This window comes from Saccoglossus kowalevskii, chromosome 20, assembly GCF_978046115.1.
Source record: "Saccoglossus kowalevskii chromosome 20, keSacKowa6.1, whole genome shotgun sequence".
Lineage (NCBI taxonomy): Eukaryota > Metazoa > Hemichordata > Enteropneusta > Harrimaniidae > Saccoglossus > Saccoglossus kowalevskii.
The window spans coordinates 10093754-10115191 of record NC_140660.1 but is presented as its reverse complement, the minus strand read 5'-3'; the positions used below and the strand labels follow the sequence as shown (position 1 = coordinate 10115191).

Here is a 21438-nt window from a genome sequence, read left to right as displayed (position 1 = left end):
TTGGGCTCGTAAAACGTTCCTGATAAGTGTCCCCCACCCCCACGCCGTCCATCCCGGGCTGAAAAAAAACTTCACCTGAGTTGGTAGTATATCGTAATTTTAAAAAATCTGAAATAACAGGTTTAAAGTTCACTAACATGCGTTTGTTGTTGTGATACTCTCCTGGCAACAAAGGCATTATCTCCATCCTTACAAATTTCACAATTCAAACTAAAAAGAGCTGCTTCTATTGGTTGATTGAATAACATTGGAACTTTTTGAAATGACGTCGCTACGCCCTGTTTGTTGATTGGCTGGTTTGTTGGATCGTAGACCCTTCTTAGTAAGGTCTATGGTTGGATTTAACAACTATTGAAATTTATAAATATTTATAAAGACGAGGGGAATGCGTTTGTTGCGCTTAGAGTACACTGAAAATAGGTCCGTAACTATAATCCACAAATTAACAAAAATATTGTAAACATATTTTATTCAAATATAATAATAATTTGGAGTTAATTAACGCGTGTGAAAGTTGTCTCCAAATAAAAGTCGACAAAACAAATGACAGCGATTATGTTGACCAGCGCCCTCGCGTGTTCACTGTTAGTATTCAATTAGGCAATTGCTTTGTTGTTGGAAGTGAAAAAAATGTCTTCCAAAAATACCCCAAATAAAACTACATAAAATGTAATTACTTTACGTATTTTCGCTTTTTTTTTTAACAATTTGACCTTGGAGATCTCATTAATAATTAATCGGATAATTAGTAACTAACACGTTAAGTTAATTTTATTTTATTTGGTTAAAGTTAATGAGTGACAGTCAATAAAATTGACGTCCGCGACTTTTAGAGTGTTTTGCATATGAATCTTAAATTTTCCTAACTCTTCAATTGTTCCTAGAGGGGGTATGGACGAATTGCCTGTACCTCGCATGTTATCGTTGAGCAATGTAGTGTGTTAATGTATCGTCCTCCATGTTGGACTGTTGTTCCGTACGACACGGCCAGATGACACACCCAATCAATTGGGTCATTTTCGCCGCTCTCACCCGTTCTCAATTTCGGGTTTCGGGTGTACCTTATTTTGGCTGTAAAATGGCAGAATTAGAAATAAAATGCGCTCGCGGTCAAAAAATTCAGCGGGGAATTTCGTGAAGCAAAAATCTTTGTGTACTGGAACAGAAATCGAGGCTTCAGCAATACAGGGAACAAACAGAACTGAGTGTCGTGTGCTGTTTGAGGATACAAAAAACGAGGTAAAGGCCTTTATTTGTCAATTGTAATTTTAACGGATTGCAAGAAAAAATCGCTTTTCTTCCGAATTTTATTTTCGTTTCATCAGGCTTTTAAAATGGCGACTTGTCACGTGACGCCATCTGTCTGTCGCCAACATGCAAATTTGTTGGTGTTTACCGGATAAACATATAAACATGGCAGGTTCCCGGATGAAATTAGATCAACGCTTGTTCCCCGTACGCCCTGCTTATTGTCGGCAGATTGTTTTGATGAGCTGCTTTGTTTTTAACAATCTGACGGAAAAAAAAAATTGTTCATAGTAATCAGCAGTATTTCTCATTTACAAACTGCGACTTCCGCTTAAAATCTGAAAACAATTATTATGAATGTCTGCGAATTAAAAGAAGAAAAAAAAACATACAGGTTATTATAAACTATTATTTTTTGGATAGTCGTGGCAAATCTGTGTACGTGAAGAGCGCTACACTGTAAAAAAAGATCTTGTGTTTTTCTTGCGGAGAAGGAAATGATAATAGCCTGCTTCAATCGACCTAATGACACCGTTAACAATATGTGTGGTGGTTCATGATTGGTTGAATTTTGAATGAGATGTTTGTTTCGCCAGTCACGTGATATGATACATAGCAAGCTATCGTCAGTGAGTGAGGGGTCCATGTAATTGGCCAATTGGGCAACCCCTCTAAGGAGCAATGCCTTGGCGCGTCGACAGCCCAACTTTGTATTATTTTCCCCTCGACAGTGTCTGAGCTCGGAATTTTGCAACGGCCTGCTTCCTCTGTGCTCGCTCAATCTGAAGACGATTTTCGGGCAATGGACAAACGAATTGAGTTGGAGAAACGTGGCAGGGCGCCAGGACAGGTGCAGTAATATGTGTTTGTTGTGCTCGATCGTTATTTTACTCATTGTTTGTGATTTTGTGGTGTTTTTCTTGTCGAGGGGGACGGTGTTAGTGCTCCCACCGTCCATGTGCTTCCATACTAGCGAGTCGGCCAGTACGATGCCTCCGACCTGCGCCAACTCGTCTCGCGGGCCATTACTATATCGACCAATATTTTTCTTTGTCAATATACGTCCGTAGCAGTTTATCAAATAGTTAGGAACCTTGTGTATATTTTGTGATCGCCGATTTGAGATGTTTTTTTGTAATATTGTGGTGTTTGACTAGCCGCCATATATTGTATGTACTGGGATCCCAATCACAAAGCGAATAATACGATTCGCACTCGCACTGGCATTTTGGCTTCGGTCCCATTCTAAAACCCTGGGTAGAGCACATCGATTGACAAATGTTTTATAAATCCTACAAAATGCCACCCTGTCTGTGACAAAACAAATTTTAAGTTTCTTCTCATTCGAACTTTAATGTTACTATTTTTGCTTCCTAAAATCACATGTTCAAAATATGGTGGACACAGTTTTGTTACACGCTGCATTTCAAATTATGGTGCATTACACATGTCATTGAATTTATCTTGATAATGTGCTCTTGTTTGCTATTTGTTATTTTTCATCGGTTCGTTACGTTTTCCCAATGTTTACATCACAAAAAGTATTGTTTTCGTGAGTCCCTTCCAAATCTAGAGAGCCAATCCGTAGGGGTAGTGCAAGGCATCGCTTACAATATAAGTGAGATATTTCGCCTCAAATCGACGATTTGGGGCACTCGCAAAATTAGTACTGAAACACAGCCCGGTCGAAAAGATAGCGTCGCTGCATACTTTCCTAGGGATTGTCTTTGTATGCCGCTCGATTTTTTCTTTCTCTAGGAATCACATTTTTTGTGGAGTTTTGACGTCTCCACATCGCTGGCGGTTTCCGCCATTTTGTATTTGTCGATCATACAATAGCTGGTACTATGCGTTTGAACGTAACTCCAATTCCGACCGTAAAATCGGACACTTGCACTTCGCAGGCCCGTCACTGGCACGAAATTGCGTCAGAATGATTTGCTGTGGCATACTTACTGATGTTATTGTCATAATTTTACCGTAAATAGCGCACAGTTTGAATTTTCTTGTGTTTTTCAAATAACATGTACCTATCGTCACAGATTGAGGGCGCTTCACGCATTCCGAGTCAGATAGACATAATGTAAAACAAAATCGTCAGGAAAGCTATTTGTTAATTTTCGCTTTCATGTGTTCTCCTACTGTTATCAGAAAAATGATCATCGATTTGTATAACATAAGTCTGTGTATTACTTTTCTTGAAAACTTGAACAAATCAAAATCCAGCCCAGCCCAGCCCAATTCTGACCTCATTAAAAATACTACAGTATTGACAACTTTAGAAAAAGTATTGAAAATAATTCTTCTGTATCTGTTGATTTTCATTTAATTTAGTTTTGTTTCAACAGTTCAAGAATAAGTGTTTGGTCTGACATGTTATCATTTAATTCCCCAAACAAGTCTTATCAAAGTTTATTTATATCAGACAAAATCCACCAAAAATGATGTATTTTGACACAAATATCTTCCAATTTATCTGCCAGAATAGTGATTGATTGATGGATGGGCTGTTGAAAACAACCTGTTGCTATGGCAACTGTTTCCTTAGTGAAATTTGCATCCTGTTACTTTGACGCAAGAGATATTAATATATTTTTATTGGGATGTTCTTGTACTATTGTAGTATCTGTTTTAAGCCTCATAAATACTTAAATCATATAGGAAAAACTGAAAGTGTCATTTTGTTGATTTTCCTTGTTTTTTTATAGCTCCCCCCCCCGATGTCCCATTTTTATTCAACGTGGTAAGATATAGACATTGAATAATGTGCCATTATTGTAGTGCCTACTTTGAATTTTGAAAACAGACATCAGAAATTGTTTCCAAATCGTAACATGTGGGTAACTTCACAAAATTTAAATGTAGAGAGAAAGTTGGATATTAAATGTCTGTTCAATCAGTCAAAAAAATCGCTAGTTTGTCAAAACACTTGTAAGAATACTGGCCTTGTGGTCTTCTGCTGTGTGCAGACTTCATTTTTTCCCATAATTCCCTAGGAAATTATATAAATTGTTTATTTCATATCAATGATTATAAATAAATATAGTTTTAGTAATTTATGTTGCTTAGAAGTTTTTATATCAGGCTTTTATATAGAATAAATAAAACATTGTATATTGACATACTTTGTTGTATTGCCCAAACCATTGTCATCTAAGGAGAAGCTGGGATAATGAAACGTAGTAAATTACTGTAAATTGCTTTATTTTCGCAAGGGAAATTTTCACAAGTTAAGTTACTCAAATTTGTAACAGTGACCATTTCTCTGGTGGCGTGTGACACCGAGTAAGACTTTATTTACAAAATTGAAATGCCAAACTATGGTAGATTAGTTAACATTTTCTGTAATTTTTCACTGAATTAAATTTTAATTTGGACCAAACAGAGAAAATTTGTTTTTGATAAAAATATTTGAAATTTAATGTGGAAAAGAGTAGACTACTGTAAAATGACTAATTTTCCCTGGGTTTACCATTTCAGGCATATTCAGTGGGTTTTAAATTCACGGTTTCGTCATTTAGATAATGTGTTCTATGCTAAATTTTACATATTCACTGTGTTTTAATTTAGCGCATTTTTCCAGTCAGCGAAATAAGCTAAATTAAAACCCAGTGAATAATTACCCCCTTTACAGTATATACAAGGCCAGGAAAAAAAAAATCTGTTTCTCGTTTCATGGAAATGTTAAAATGAGGCGAGGCGATTTTTTTTTTTTTTTTTTTTTTTTTCCCCCAATACTGAGCTAAAATTTGAGACAAGTGCGAGTACAAGCGCATTTTGAAATGCTTTAGAAGGAAAAAGAAACGTTTGAGACTCATAGTTCAAAATGATGCATTCGGAAATGAGAAACAGAAATTTTTGTTCTCAGCCAAATGAAACTATTTTATGGACAAGGCCTGAAATTGACTTTGGCGCCAAGAAAAGGTTAAATCCTCAAAGGGTGAATATTTCCAGCAGCAAAAATTAATCAGTTTTAGTGTATGTTCAACTCTTGATTCAGTAGAGCTCTTATTTAGCAAGAACATCAGATGTTGAATAGACTTTCTGCTAGATTATTGAAAATAAAGGTGCCTACAGGCCTTGGTTATAGACAGAGAATGGAAAGTGGTCGTTAAAAGAAAGAAAAAGATTAGGTATGGTTATTTTGTAAATTAAAGTGAATATTATTTAATTGTTTGTGGAAATTTACCCAGTCAAATCAAATTTGGTATCTGTCTAAAGCTCAAAGTGGTTGTTCAAGTCAACTTCCACAAAATCTTCGGTGTTCTCAGGACATCCAATTTTGTTATTTAACATGTTCACCTAAATTTAATTTAGCAGATTTAATTTAGCAGTGAAAATAGTGAAATTAAAACTCAGTAAATAATTAATACATCTACAGTAAGCCTCAAGATCTTGGAGAAATTGTATATTTTGTGTTGTATGTGCCAGATATTTAATCTTGCACACTAATTAGATTTAAATTACTCTCAGTTTAGACATTAATTAAAATTTAATCCACACAGTGTTCAGCGTTAGAAATGTTCAATGTTGATTTCTTTTCAAAAAAAAGTTTCCTGCAGATAAAACTGAAAAGTAATGCTAACTTTCCTGCATAAATTATGTTAATTAGGCGACAACTTTTCCTGCATAAATTATGTTAATTAGGCGACAACTTTTCCTGCATAAATTATGTTAATTAGGTGGGGTTTTTAATGTGTCACAATTCTGGAAAAACTGATCAGAGGCATTTTGCAATGCTAAGAATTTTCAAAATTCAGGAGAAATAAAAATTACTGTTGATTTGACAGATGGATTTTAGTGGATGGATTTTTATAAGAATGTGTTTTGGAACGTTCTGGTGTACAGTGCGATTCTCAGCCTGTGTACCTGGCATCGGGGATTTAACGAGTTCACCACCATCGGCTACACACTTGATAGTAAAAATGGTACATTCCGCCTACTGCTTTCTACCGTTAGTGCTGTGAATATGACATCCAGTCTGAAGGAACATAAACTGAATAAGGTGGGGCCAGTTTAGTTTCATGTTTGACTTAAAGAAACATTATTTCAAACCACAAAAACAAAACATTTTGCATCAAGAGTATTAGAACAATGACGAATACATTTTTTTCTCAGATTGCCGAATTTCAGTATGAGGCTTACATGGACTACTATTTTGGGTGAATAATTGTTAATCGGTAAAAATGACTTTTTGTCAGCCGAGAAAATTTCACAGAAAGTTTCACAGACTCACAAAAAAATTTCTTGGCATGCTGCACACGATTTTCTTGCTTTTAGCCACTACCTGTCATTTTAGGTGGTCACCAAATTTTGATAGGCTAAATTTCTATTAACCTGTTTCGGTTTAAAAGTTTAGAGGGTCTTGTGACCAGGCTTTCCTTTTTTGAAAATTGTCTGAAAGCTAAAAACGACTCTCCTGGACAAAGTAACGCTAGCAATTAGAGTTAGGCAATTAAAATCTTCAACCTTTTCACCACCAGAATTTTTCTGCACGTTTTTTTATATTCTTCAATATTTCTGGGAATAAACCCTAAGTTTGGAGCCAACAGACAAAATCTGGATTTTCAGGAGTAGAACGCCTATAAAACCATACAGTTGCTTAAACAAATTCGCAATTTTTGTCATTCACTAGAGTGTGCCTGGTTGGCTACCCAATGCCCATACCAAACAATCATACCAATCAGAGAGCAGGTTGATTTTTTTTTTTTATTTTGACACCACTCAACAGTTAGGAAATAACTCTTCTTGGGGGCGGAGCTATGTCACAGAACGTTCTGTTGCTAAAACACGCATCCACTGTACAATGTATTACTATGGGCTCTTCGCGAGCTCCTTTCAATTGTGGGATAGAGAACCAGTGAAATTGCCTCTTTCAATTTCACGTTCAACTCATCAAAAATCAGTGAAAATAAACTTCATACAAGAAATAAATTATCTTTCTAGAGAAAATGTGTTCCAGCTAAAATAGTGTTTTACTGTACTTTTATTTCAAACAGTAAAGTTTTGTCATTCCATAACAAATTTGTTTAGATTGTTAAGAGTGTTATGTATAGAAAAAAAAAAGAAATCACGAGTAGAAGATAAGACATAATTATAATGTAATTTTTATCTTAAGATTATTGATAGATTTTAGCCCAAAATTGGCAAATTATAAAAAAAAAAAATTGTAAATGGTTTAATAAAATTGTCATTTTATAAAAAAAAATGCATTTTATTTTTTCCCATTTGTCTTCACGGAGGCAAACAGTTTTCACTTTATTTATAGCAACTTAGAAACTGGAAGTAAAATAAACTTAATCCGTAGTTTTAATCTGCAAAGACGAACGTCATCATTGGTTTATCTTTGTTGCTGCTTTTTAGCCTTTTCACCACCAGCCAAAATTTTCTGTGCTTGTTGTATAATTTTGAAGCTAACAGACAAAATTTTAGTAAATTTCCAGTTTTTTACTGAAAAAAATTCGGCTCTTTGTCCCAATCCATCTAGGTTTCAAATTCTCTAAAGTTGATGTAACATTTGGTTCTGATTTTCATTTTCACATGGTTTTAATTTAAGTAGTTTCACTTGTAACGAAACAGTATTTATGATAGGTAAGTGCGTTTTCTGATTCAGTGTTTGAACTTCGGTATTCTGAGAGAATCCTCGGTATTCTGAGAGAATCCTTTCCCAAAGGCCAATAGTTTAAAAACTACATTGAACTGATTGTAGTTGACAATGAAATACTGTAAAATATTTAATTTTTGCTTGGAATGCTTTTCGCTGAATAAAAAACAGTGAATAATGCACTTGTTTTCCTATAATGTGTAAATTAATTCCAGTTAAAAAAAACTATTTTACAGTGCAGAAGGAAATAAATTCCATCGACAACTTTTCACAACTTTTTTTGTATATATTTTTGTGGCAGGTGACAGTTCTATACATTGAATGTCACTGTTGCCTTTGTCTTTTGTATTGTAAAATAACTAATTTTCACTGGGTTTAAAATTCACTGATTTACCATTTCAGGCATATTCAGTGGGTTTTATCATTTAGATAATGTGTTATATGCTCAATTTTACATATTCACTGGGTTTTAATTTAGCGCATTTTCCAGTCAGTAAAATTAAAACCCAGTGAATAATTAATCCTTTTACAGTACATACTTGTGTACGAGACTCAAAGACAGGACTATGTCTATCAAATGGCAATTTAATCCGCTATCCTAGTATTAACCAGGCCTGGTCGAACAAAAGCACTTGTGGACTAAAGTCGTATTTGTTAGTGAATCTCAGTCAGTGAATTTGGTGATTCCATCAGATCTGTGGCACAACTCACCCAGGGTAGGGAGGGATCAAACTAGGTTCTGCCAATCACGAGTATGATGCAACAACCACTACACTGCCATTGATTGGTTCAGCCAAATTTGAACCAATGAAATAACTAAAATAACACAACTGGCTATTAATTGAGCTGTACTCAGTATTGTACAGAAAAGCAAAAAAAAGATGAATTCTTTATTTAAAAGTTTTGTCAGAAAAAATTTGGGCTGCAGCTGTGTTATAGAATTATTGAAGTCAGTTTACAAAGGCAAAAGAAAAACTAGTGTTCCTTATTTTGTACCGCCAGACCCTGGAGGGTTTTTTGTCCATATTTAAGATAATGTCACATATTTTGGCAAGCATTGAAGATGATTTTATAAAAATTAGAAACTTTGCAAAACTGGGTAATGTTAACAACTTTATAGGATGGTGGTGTTGTGCAGCATATGTTTGAATTTAATGTTAACATTATATTTTACACACGTAGCGTCGCTGCGAGGCGCATATCGAACACAATGCAACGTGGCATCTACTGGCAGTTAAATGTTTTATGACAACTTGCACAGGGATTTTTTTAAACTAGTGAACGGGCGCAGCGCCCTCATGTCATAGCAATGTGCCCCCTTACCTTGGGGAGCAGATCCTCTGGCAACCATAAAATTCTGATTAATCACATTTGGCCACAGTCTTCAACTGTGACCACCTGTCTGATAGTAATTTTGTCCCCAAGGAAGCCATAGAATGCTCCATTTTTAACTTACAATTATTAAAAACTCCACACCCTGGTAGGGAGAACCCTATCTCCCCCACTTGGTGGCGCCGCTGAATTGCAGTACTCCCTCTTGCATTTTTTTTTCTCTAGAAAAACCCCTACTTGTGTGCTTAAGTAATAACATAAACTGTTGTAACAAAGAATAAAAAAAGTATAGAAAAATACCTCTACTGTTTTTGACAACTTTTTTATCTCCGCTGTCGACTTTGTCGAGGGAGCTTATCATATGAGTGATTGTCCGTCGTCCGTGTCAATGTTTTACTTTTTCGACTTCTTCTTGAAAACTATAAGCCTGAATGCTTTGATACTTGGTGTATATGTACCTTGGGTAGACCTCTCTCAGATTTGTTCATTTCATGATCATATCTTCAATTCTCTAATTTTGGTCAATATTTTTGTAATTTTTGGTAAAAAGTGATATTTTCGACTTCTTGTTAAAAACCACAAGTCCAATTGCTTTGATATTACATATATAGGTACTACATGTGGACCTCTCTCAGATTTGTTCATTTTGTAATGATATCTTTAGTTCTCTAATTTTGGTGAATATTTTTGTCATTTTTGGTAAAAAGTGATATTTTCTTGTTAAAAACCACAATCATTTATGGTGAAAAATGATATTTTTGAATTCTTGTTGAAAACAGCAAGTCCCATTGCATTGATACTATGCATATTGTTCATTTTCTAATGATATCTTCTGTTCTTTAATTGAAATGTGCATTGCCAACAGCGGAGCTATCTCAGCCGACAGGCTGCTTGTTTTTTATTCAATCCTACGAAGAAAACATAGTCAAGTCTGACTAAGTGATTTTTTTTGACTTGAGGTAATGGGGTACCATAAAATCTGTATTGGAGTCGCATCCCTAATATAAGTCGCACCCACTCTTTTTGAATAAATAAGACCAAAAATTCACCATTTCTTGTATGAATATAGATGCCTTAATAGAAGCCGCATCTTTTCTGTTGCATTGTACCATTTTAATAGAAGCTGCAGTTTCTAATACAGATTTTACAGTAATAAATTTAAAACGAACATTTGTACTGATTTAATTTGTGATAGGTGGCTCAATAGACCTGTGGTGAAAAAAGTAAATAAGGATTTTTTTAATTATTTTCTGGATGAGTCAAGATTCCGCTACAGGCAGAGTATTCTGGAATTTTAAAATTTACATTTTTCCCCACATTGGATTAGGCACCATCCGTAGTTTAATCTGCGTATACAACAGCCCACAGTTGTTTATCAGACAGGTTAGCAGAGTTAGGCGGAAATAAATTATGCCAATTTCTTGTTAATATTCATTAGCTCAGATTTTGCAGAGTTAGGAAGATTTACGTTGCATCCCCATACTGCATCTAAATGTCTAATTTTCCCAGCATGCAGTGCCCTTGCCCTTACTCAGATTTAGGCAGAATTTCAGTAATTTTCAATTCGCCATTATGTGCAATACGTTAAATTTGATGAAATTACAATTGAACTGTAAAATTTTACTAAGATGAAGGGAGAATTAATTTTACAGTATTGTAGTCTCCTCAGTAACACAAAAGGTTTTTTTAGAATAATGCAAAATATACTTGGATAACCTGTTAAAAATCTTTCCCGGATTCAACTATGGCAGATTGAAAAATGGTAAAGTTGGCACTAAACCTTTCAGAGGGAGGATGTAGCTTTGAGACACCCTAACTTCATCAAAATTAACCATCATCAAATGTGAGCAGAGCAGCACATTAAGTTTCAAAATATCCCAAAAAAATATGTATTTGTTCAATCTCGCTCAGTGTTTTGACGCCATTGCATCACTTTCACTATTTGTTCTGTTTTTACGTTCGATTTCTCGCATAACGTGGGAGCAAAAAATGGTCCAGTAACAAAAATTATGGGTTAGCTAAAGTCGTTTTTTACGGTATGCTATAAGTGATTTTTGTGCTTTGACCATAAAAAAGCAAGGCAGGGAAGATAACGGAGACACTGAAAATAAAGCCTGGCACAAAAATATTTTTAAAAAAAATCTGGTTTGTTGACGTTCGATACTGGTGTCAACCTGGCCTCATTGTCTGTTTTGCGGTTATTGTATCATAGAACTGTCAAAACATTACTGGCGGCTGATCGGCTGGTAACAAAAATACAGTTCATCTCCATGGTAACATGAATTCTATGGATAATCCTTGACAGCTGAATTGTTTACTAAACTGATGCATTGTGGGTATTAAATCTTCCTCCTATTGAAATTTATTATCGAAAGGTCATGAACTTTAGTATTCTCATTGCATTGATACACAAATGGTCATTGAGAGTGAGAAAGCCACCAAACTTCCTTTCGTCTTGCAAACAGTGTTCTTATTCTATCTAGTGTTGTAAACTTGTTTCAATGTTGGTGGTCCTAATAAAACTGAATTTTAATTTCAGTTGGTGGTCCTTTTGAATGTCTACTGTAGAATATTTTATTTTCGCTTGGAATTTATTTTTGCTATTTTCGCTGAAGGGATGATCCTGTGAAAATAAAATCCAGCGAATATACTTTTTTTCCTATATTTCACATAAAACTCATCAAAAATCAGTGAAAATAAATTACATACAAAACGCCCAAAAAGCCTTTTCAGCGAAAATAAAGTATTCCACAGTACTTTTTTTGACATTTCTGCATCACTGTTCTGTTTCATATTTCTAATAATTTGTTTTTTTCTTTTTTTTTCCAGATTAATGAATTAAACCTAGATAATTGTCGGAGTACCGGGATTATAGAAGGATTGACAGATGAATTTGTGATTTTAGGATCACTGAGTATGATAAATGTGGGACTCACAAGTCTAAAAGGATTCCCAAAATTACCAAATCTTAGAAAAGTAAGTAAAAGAAAATTCCTTCCAATTCATGGGATGTCATTATTTGGAGGTGGGGTGAGCGATTTAATCAATACACAACTGCCCAACCCACAGAAGTAAATGGTTCATCCCTTAATGAAGATGTTCTGCTAAATTTTTAGCTCCGCTGTCGACTTTGTCAAGTGGAGCTTATCATATGAGTGATTGTCCGGCGGCGTCGTCCAGCGTTCGTGTCAATGTTTTACTTTTTCGACTTCTTCTTGAAAACTACAAGCCTGAATGCTTTGATACTTGGTGTATATGTACCTTGGATAGACCTCTCTCAGATTTGTTCATTTTGTAATGATATCTTTAATTCTCTAATTTTGGTGAATGTTTTTGTCATTTTTGGTAAAAAGTGATATTTTCGACTTCTTGTTAAAAACCGCAAGTCCAATTGCTTTGATATTACATATATAGGTACTACATGTGGACCTCTTTCAGATTTGTTCATTTTGTAATATCTTTAATTCTCTAATATTGGTGAATATTTTTGTCATTTTTGGTAAAAAGTGATTTTCTTCTTGTTAAAAACCACAATCATTTATGGTGAAAAATGATATTTTTGAATTCTTGTTGAAAACAGCAAGTGCCATTGCATTAATACTATACGTATTGTTCATTTTCTAATGATATCTTCTGTTCTTTAATTGAAATGTGCATTGCTAACAGCGGAGCTATCTCAGCCGAGAGGCTGCTTGTTTGTTAGGTTTAAATTGTCTAGACATGGCTGTTTTGTGCATTTGATGAAGTAGAATTTATGCATAAACTTCTAAAAATCACACATCCTGGCAAATATGACCTACTAGGTGACTCCAATACAAATTTCTCAATTTTTTCAAAACTGGGGTGCGAGGGATGAGGTTGGACTAATCTACACTAACTGACAATTACCCAATCACAACACTAGTTCCATACACTCAACTGACAACTGCCCAATCAAAAATCTTGTTCCATACAGTCAACTGACAATTGCCCTATCGCAATGCTTGTTCCATACAGTCAAGTTTCTAGTCATGTGATCACAATTTTCCATATTTGGTCATGCTTTCCTAGTCATGTGACCTCCACTTTCCATATTTGGTAGCAAGGATGATGTTAGCACTGGGCTATGAGTTCAATGATTCTAAAAGTGCGGCACAGTTTCTTTGACATTACTGTGTTCTGACTTGCTCAGTCTCCTACTTGATGGTTAAATACTGTAAAATGACTTAATTTTCACTGGGTTTAAATTTCACTCATTTACCATTTCAGACATATTTAATTTACAGTAGTGCATTTTCCAGTCAGCGAAATAAGTCAAATTAAAACCCAGTGAATAATTAACCCCTTTACAGTAAACAAGTTTCAAGTTCATGGCTTGTGCAATTTGTTATCTGGTTCAATGTTATGAGCTATTGAAAATAGTGGAATCACCCCCCCCCCTCCTCCCCCACCTATGCAGACTTTGTTTCAGTTGCCAATTGGCTACCTAGATGTACTTTTAATCACCATTACTTAAATTTAATGGCCATAGCAACCAAAATTGTGTATAACAATGTGTGTTATTAATAATTTAATATAATAATGTTTGTAACAATTATATTTCAGCTTGAATTAAGCGACAATAGAATATCTTCAGGTCTACATCCGCTTCTAGGCAGTCCTAAACTTACACATCTTAACCTAAGTGGGAATAAAATTAAAGATTTGGACACGTTAGAACCGCTGGTAAGTACCAATTTGCAGTTTGTTCGTCGCGCCATGAGTACACGAACTATTGATTCCATATGAACGAGAATGTTAAAGCGAGGAAGTAGTCACCTGCACATGCGTCAGATGGCCATAGAGTCATTGTTTACTAACAAGCGTCTACCCATGAGCCTTTGCATTTTTAGCGTGTTATCGTCGCTTGGGACTCGATTCCCCACGTGCTCAGGTGACGACCCTCTCGCTTTAATAATCATCACAATGCAATATGCACATATCCGCAGAAACAGTTCGCGAGTGTTGCGTAAGGCGAGGGGAAGGTACCAATGTTTATAGTAAGTTTCCATTAGGTGTACGTTTCCTAAACGCTATGAGGATCCCTGTCCATCTGTCCCAGATCACTGAATTGACTGAAATTTTGTCAGTTGGCTCTAAAATTAGGATTCATTTCCATAAATAATGAAGAATGTAAAAAAAAGTGCAGAGTTTGGCCATGAAAGTCTGGGAGTTAAAAGGTTGACTTTGGGGGAAAATTGTGAAGCTTTGATACAGTGTGAAAGCCTACCATATATTCTGATGATCAGAATTCCTGCAGAAATCCACAAATTCGAAAATATGAAATCTGTTTGCAATTTTTTAGAGGTCTGAAAAACCAAAACTTTTAACAAATAAAAAAAGTAGATTCTTGATTCACAATTTGAAACTGATTGGGCATTTAATTGGACTATAAACTATTTTAGATTTATTTTGATCGTATTTGCTGTATTATTTCATAAAAAAGTTGATCTTAAAAAGTCAATGTAGGGAACAATAGACATTTTTCTGTACGCTGCGAGATAATGTGTTATGCGTGAAATCAACGTAAAAACAGGACAAACAAAGTATATAGCGTTGTAGTGTGACATGCTTTTCATTCTTAACAATGTGTTGTACACATTTGGTGAAGAGCGGCCTTTCGATGCGAGTTACAAAATAAAGATGTTCAAAAAAATTTGCAGCAGATTTTGGGCACGCATCTTTCTTGCAACTCGTGGGATCTCCCAGTTGAATGGAAATCACCTATTTAGATTCTTCTATCTGTGTAGATAGCATACTGATAAAAACTATTATGTTTACAGCAAAAATTTTCCAATTTGAAAAGTCTGGATTTGTTCAATTGTGAAGTGACAAATGCGGAGAATTACAGAGAACAAGTTTTTAATCTGATACCAAATTTAAAGTTTTTGGATGGCTACGACAGAAATGACAAAGAAGCAGATGATTCTGATAGCGGGGAAGAAGATGATGAAGAAGGTATGTAAGAGGCATTATGATTGGCCGAATGTAAGTTGAATGTATAGAACGAGCATTGTGATTGGATAATTGATGTGGTTAGGCATGTAAAAAGTGTTATGATTGGCCAATGGACCAGCATAAGGTTGTTTTGAATATAGTATGCATGTATGTATGGTTCTTGTTTCAAAGAACAATGTGACTTCTTACTTCCTGAGAATTGTCTCATAGTTGGAATCTTGTGGAAACGCACTGCTTAACCTTTTCCCTCTTTTCATCACAAATTTACAAAATAGTCCCCAAGATTAGGACAACAATAGCCAAATTTAGGGGGTAAAAACTAAAAATTGACATAAATTCTTTATTGTGGCTCAAAAATTGGGATTTATTTTCCGAATTATTGTAGAAAGTCTGGTTGTGAAAAAGTTGATGTCAGCAAAAATTTGTGACTTAAAAAAACAGATTAATGCTACACCTATGTAAACTATAGAAAGGATTTGGAAGTTTTTAAATTTGTTTTTTCCCCCAATTAGGCGAATCAATAAATGAAGAGGATGAAGAAGATGGAGCAGAGAGTGACGTAATCGTGGAGGAAGGAGATTCTGATGATGATGATTCCGATGATGACGACACGGACGATGACGATGATGATGACGACGACGATGAGGATGAGGATGCTGTAGTGAATGCAGGTGAAGAAGAGGACGGTGCAAGTGATGATAGCGATGATGATGATGAAGCTGATGATGTAAGTGATTCAGACGGTTCAGATGTCGGCTTAGAATATCTTCAAAAAGAAATATTACCAGTAAGTGGTGAATTACAGGGCCCAGAAATGCACAACACATAATTCGACCTCGTACAGAGGTTTTTCTAGACAAACGCACACTGACAGGGAGTACTGCAATTCAGCGGTGCCACCAAGTGGGGGAGATAGGGTTCTTCCTACCAGGGTGTAGATTTTTTGATAATTCTATGTTAAAATGAAGCATTCTGTGGCTTCCTTGGGGACAAAATTACTATCAGACTGTAGCTGCATGTCACCCCTGGTCAATCAGAATTTTATGGTTGTCAGTTGTCTTCTGAAGCAAAGTGCAGACTAAATTTCCCACATTTGTTTTCATTGTTAGTCACCTGATCTTTACTATCCATATTTGGTAGTATTTTGCTATCATGTGCCAAACTAATTTCCCATGTTTGTAATGAAAAGAGGGAACTGGTAGTGAGCTGCAGGCAAACAATACAAAATTTCTTGCGTAGAAACTTTACCTTTTGTCTTTTACTGTAAACTACTTTTTTACCAGGAATTTTTTTCACTGAAGGGGTGAATTTATTCCACATTCAACTCGCCATAAATCTGTGAAAATAAATTCTAGATAAAATGAACCATTTTACAGTACTTTCTTGATAAACATATAACACATTAGTGAAACCTCTCTTTGGTAGTCCATCCAAAGCTATTTACTTACAAGATTGTCCGATTGGCTACCCAACTTTAACAACCTAACAGTTGGACGAATCAGGAAGCCTATCTTCACAGGCTGTTACCTTTTGTCCTACTATGGTGAATATATGTGAATATGTCAGTGATCACATGATCTATGCATTCCATATTTAGCTTTCTAGTCACCTGACCTAATCTGTTTCAGTCACATGACAGTGTTCCATATTTGTTCATGCTTTCTAGTCGTGTGACCACAATTTTCCATATTTGGTATCAAGGATGATGTTAGCACTGGGCTATGAATTGAATGATTCTAAAAGTGCGGCACAGTTACTTTGACATTACTGTGTTCTGACTTGTACTAAATCTAAAATCGGAGATGCAAATTTATTCAAATCTTTTCTAATAATTGTTATTTTGCTTTCTTCAGGAAGAAGAAGATGAGGAGGAGGATTTTAATCCAGACGGTGAAGTGTCGGCGTCGGAAGAAGATTCAGGTATGTAACTTTCACCGTCAGTCCCCTAAACTATGTAATTTTCTGTGCTAAGAAAATTCACAATTTGGGGGGAATTTTATTTCATTCTTAAACCACCATCAGACTCTCACCCAAATTGTTTTCACTTTATTCTTGTATTCTTCAATATTTCTGGAAATGAACCCTAATGTGCCTATTTTTGTGCCCTTCTGAAAGATAGTGCAGATTAAAAAACGAAGACTATTTTGTGAATTTCTGATGAAGAGGTGGTGAAAAGGTTGAAATGTTCCGTATTTGGCTTCATTTTCTGGTGACCTAATCTGTTCATATGTTTTAAGTCACATGACATACTTCTATATTTGGTCATGCTTTCCGAGTCATGTGACCTCCACTTTCCATATTTGGTAGCAAGGATGATGTTAGCACTGGGCTATGAGTTAAATGATTCTAAAAGTGCGACACAGTTTCTTTGACATTACTGTGTTCTGACTTGCTCTGTTAAAAAATAAACAAGTTTTAAGCCAACTTAAATGTGGAAGATTACGATATTCTTGAATGTAGATCACTGGGTGGATGGTTCTGCTAAATAGCAAGTAAAAAGGCTAATCCATGAGTAGTTTTAAAAAAAAAATGATGAAAATGTGGAAATTTTTACTCTCCCTACCATATCGACATCACAAATCAAAGCTGTTTTTTTTTTCTGACAACATTTTTTTTATTCATTTTTCACAATCCTTCAAAACACAAGGAGTTCTTTCTAAGCTTTCTTTGATTCCCAAATTTGTTGATAAATTTGGACAAAGATTTGATTCCATTTCTTATTTTCTACAACACTTAATCAAAATTTTGAAAAAAAAAGTTTATTTTTCCTGCGGGGAGAAAGTTCAAAGGTCAAATGGCTCTTTAAACGAGTGTTTTCTGAACTGAGAATCATCAACAATGTCTGGTTCTCCAATTCATAATTTAATCGTTTTTTTCTTGCAGAGGAAGATGATGCGGCGGCTCCCCGGGGTGAAAAAAGAAAACGAGATCCGGATGACGAAGGAGGAAGTGAAGATGATGATTAGAGGACCCTAGTCACTTTTATTTTCAATTTTTTTGATGATACATATTAAGAAGTTTCCCTATTTGTAAAATAGTACCAAAATTTTCCATTTTCTATAAATAGTTTGTCAGATAAAAAGATGCAGTTGCCTATCATGTAAAGATTCTGAATTTTGAAAAGTCCTATTTTCATAAATAACCATAGAGTTAAAGATACCCAACTCAAATGTCAGCCTCATTCTGATGAAGTGATCCCCCTAGCAAACTGTAGATGATCAATGACTCCTTGGTAATGGCAACATCAAATACAGAGACTTCCTGGAGAATAGCAAATAAGTGCAGACTCTTTTTTTTTATGTATGTATATTTTATTTCTGCTGGTGAATTCTAACCAACATAAGGGGTCTCAACATCAGATTGAGGCTGGCAACTCGTTGTGTCCTTGTTTGGAAATAGGTTAAAGGTCAACTTGTAGACGATATAAATAGGTAAAGTAGTTCTAGTCTCCTGGCTTTAGTTGTTGTATTCTCCCAAAAATAGACACTTCAGATGTGTTTTTTTTTTTTGATGGAGTTGAATTGCTAGGTACGCAGCAGACAATTTATTACCACCCAAAGTTGACCCTTTAAGTAACTCTGGTCTGATGTGACGTTGTACACTATCATTTCTAATGTACGCTTTTTCCCGATTAAAAAAAAAAAATTAAGTGCAAGAATCTAATTTTCGCAAGGAATTTCTTGGGTTGTTGGGGGGAGGGGGAAATTTTTTGGGAGGGGGAAGGTCAAGTTTAATTGCCCTTCTTATTTTAAGGAGGGAGACTTTTATATTGATTCGTACAATGTTGGTGTGAATAGGGAAAGCATGACACTTGTACAGGTTATTGAGGGAAAAATAGAGAATTTTTTGCAAGAAAATTTTTTGAAAATAGTCATTCACTGAATCCTTGTCAAGTTTGTTGAAATTTTCTTTGGGAATTCTTGTATTTTGACTGTTTTCTTACTCTGACATGTCAAATACTCCATATATGGGCATAGCTCAGTCATGTGATAGTATACTTGAATCCATATAAGGATGTTTATATTTTATAAAAGCTCCCATATATGGATATGTTCTAATTTGGTTAGTCCTGTGATTATTATGCTAATTATATCCATATAAGGATGTTCTATTTTATAACCAGTCCATATATAGAAGTATGACATCACTTTTATTCAAGCTTATATGGAAATTTAATTTACATAGAACCTAATATAGAAATGTAGCTTACAAAATTGCCCAATGATAGATCATCTAATTCTTTTAAATTTTTTCCAATCAGCTTTCAATTTCATTATGTTGAATTCTCAATGTATGGGATTTTTTTTTAATGCTGTCAATTAACTTTTTTCTCAGAATATTATTAAATTTTGTCAAAATAATTCACGCTCAGTTCAATATTAATGTTGTATGAATGTTTTGAACCAAGTAAGTCATTTTTTTTATCAATTACCCAAATATATACCATATTTGCTCTAATGTGCGTGCTTATGTAAGTGTTGAAAATTTCACACACCATTGTAAATTTTTTCTTTAAAATATAGATTGTGATGTCTACTGCATGACTTGTTTTTCTTTTCTGACTTGCAAAAATGAAGCAGTTTGCATTTCACCAATGAGACCAAAACTAGTTTCCAAGTGTATTCTGTTCATCCTGAAGAGCGCTTCTAAATGAGCAAACATGGTAACCACGTAACTTGCATTTAATATTCCGTCTGAGATGTGTTAAGCAATATTAAATTTTAGGTGAAAATAGTTGATTTATAGTGAAATCAAAACTAAGAATTTGTTACGCTTAAAGAGGGAGGGTCGTCACCTGCGCACGCCTGGGAATTGAGTTCCAATCGACGATAACTCGCGCTAACAATGCAAAGGCTCATGGGTAGATGCTTGTTTGGAAACAATGGCATGCTGACGTATGCACAGATGACGACTCCCCTACTTTAAACTTGGGTGGTGATCAAGGTTGCAGTCCTTGTCAAAAATTTTGAATTGACGCAACGCAATTGGCCGCCAACATCTAAAAGTCAAGATTTGCAAGACATGTCTTGTGATTGCATCCACTGGTCAAAATACCTCAATTACATACTGTAAATTACTTTTATTTTAGCTACAATAAATTTGTTCTGTTTTGTATAATTTATTTTCACATATTTTTAACGAGTTGAAAATGAAATATAAGGGGAAAAGAGGTATATTTGCTTTTATATTCACTAAATCATCCCTTCAGCAAAAATTAGTGTTTTACAGTATGTTAGGGAACAGTGGGTACAAGATTGGTTGGTGATTTGTGTCAGGTCCATTAGCTACATGCTGTCTTGGCAAATGTGGTCCAATTACACACGATTATTTCCTGCAGTACACAGAAAGCTACTGAAGACTAGTTCATGGTACCGTATTTGTGTCTTTTAAGTACTTGTGTCCAGTTGAAACAATCGACAAGTTTTGAGTTGTGCGCACATTCCAAAACGTTCCATTTTCATCTGCGTAGGCGGTTGATATCACCATGTAAACATTAACTGCTCGCAAGAAATTGAGCGGGCCAGAAATCAACCCCTCATTCTTGCACGAAAACTGACAGAGGGCGCTATACATAACTCAAAATTCGTTCAACATGAATGAATCGTTGAGAGTTGGTGTGCATATACTTAAAACTCACCATAGTGTTTTTTGGCTATCATTAATTGCAGACTTTTCTTCTGCAGGGTTTGTGTAGTGTGATCATTTCAGAGTACATTCAGTTGACGTAGTAACATCTTTTGACATGTCAGAGTATGATGAACCCTTTAGAATAAACATTTCTAGTGAAACACAACTTGTGTTTGTTGATAATTTGTTCCAAAACAGTACATGTTTACTAGGAATGAGCAATGTTCTCCCATGATCTAAGTAAGAGAGTACATGGTTGACAGAAGGAACTTTAAAAAAGAATCTGGGGACTAGCTTGTTTTCTGTGCAATCCATCAACAAAACGCCAAGGAGTGTTGTTCAGACAGTGACAAAACTGTAGTAGCACAAAACAAATCCAAAAAAATAGAATTGCTCAATTTATAAACTGCATTTCATAGCTTTACCATTGATTTTTGATGAGCATCTTGCTCGGTCGCTCAGAACACTCGTGAGCAAAATCACGATAATTTTCAATCTCTCTTTGGAGACACTGATTAGCGAGTGTTATGGCACCTGCATGCTCTATCCTCGGGGCGGAGCTACGTCACAAGACGTTCTACGTTGCTAAGACGCGCACCACTGTACCACGTATTTCTACGGGCTTTGTGCGCGCTGCTGTGGAACGCCTG

At 35.3% G+C, this 21438-nt stretch overlaps 1 protein-coding gene across 3 annotated transcripts; it reads left to right on the top strand.

The window, feature by feature from the left end:
- Positions 1–925: 925 nt before the first annotated feature.
- Positions 926–20954, top strand: LOC100372942 (acidic leucine-rich nuclear phosphoprotein 32 family member A-like). 3 transcript variants are annotated; one of them, XM_006823218.3, is made up of 7 exons: positions 926–1239; positions 12014–12160; positions 13769–13888; positions 14986–15160; positions 15673–15887; positions 17014–17080; positions 18044–20954. In XM_006823218.3, exons 1-7 carry the CDS (start codon positions 1099–1101, stop codon positions 18124–18126), a joined length of 948 nt encoding a protein of 315 aa, XP_006823281.1. In that variant the 5' UTR covers positions 926–1098; the 3' UTR covers positions 18127–20954. The 3 variants fall into 3 exon arrangements, with proteins under 3 accessions (XP_006823281.1, XP_006823280.1, XP_002740103.1); XM_006823217.3 differs by having other exon boundaries at positions 943–1239; positions 15673–15947; positions 18044–19701; XM_002740057.4 differs by lacking the exon at positions 926–1239 and adding an exon at positions 1946–2098 and having other exon boundaries at positions 15673–15947; positions 18044–19701.
- Positions 20955–21438: the final 484 nt, after the last annotated feature.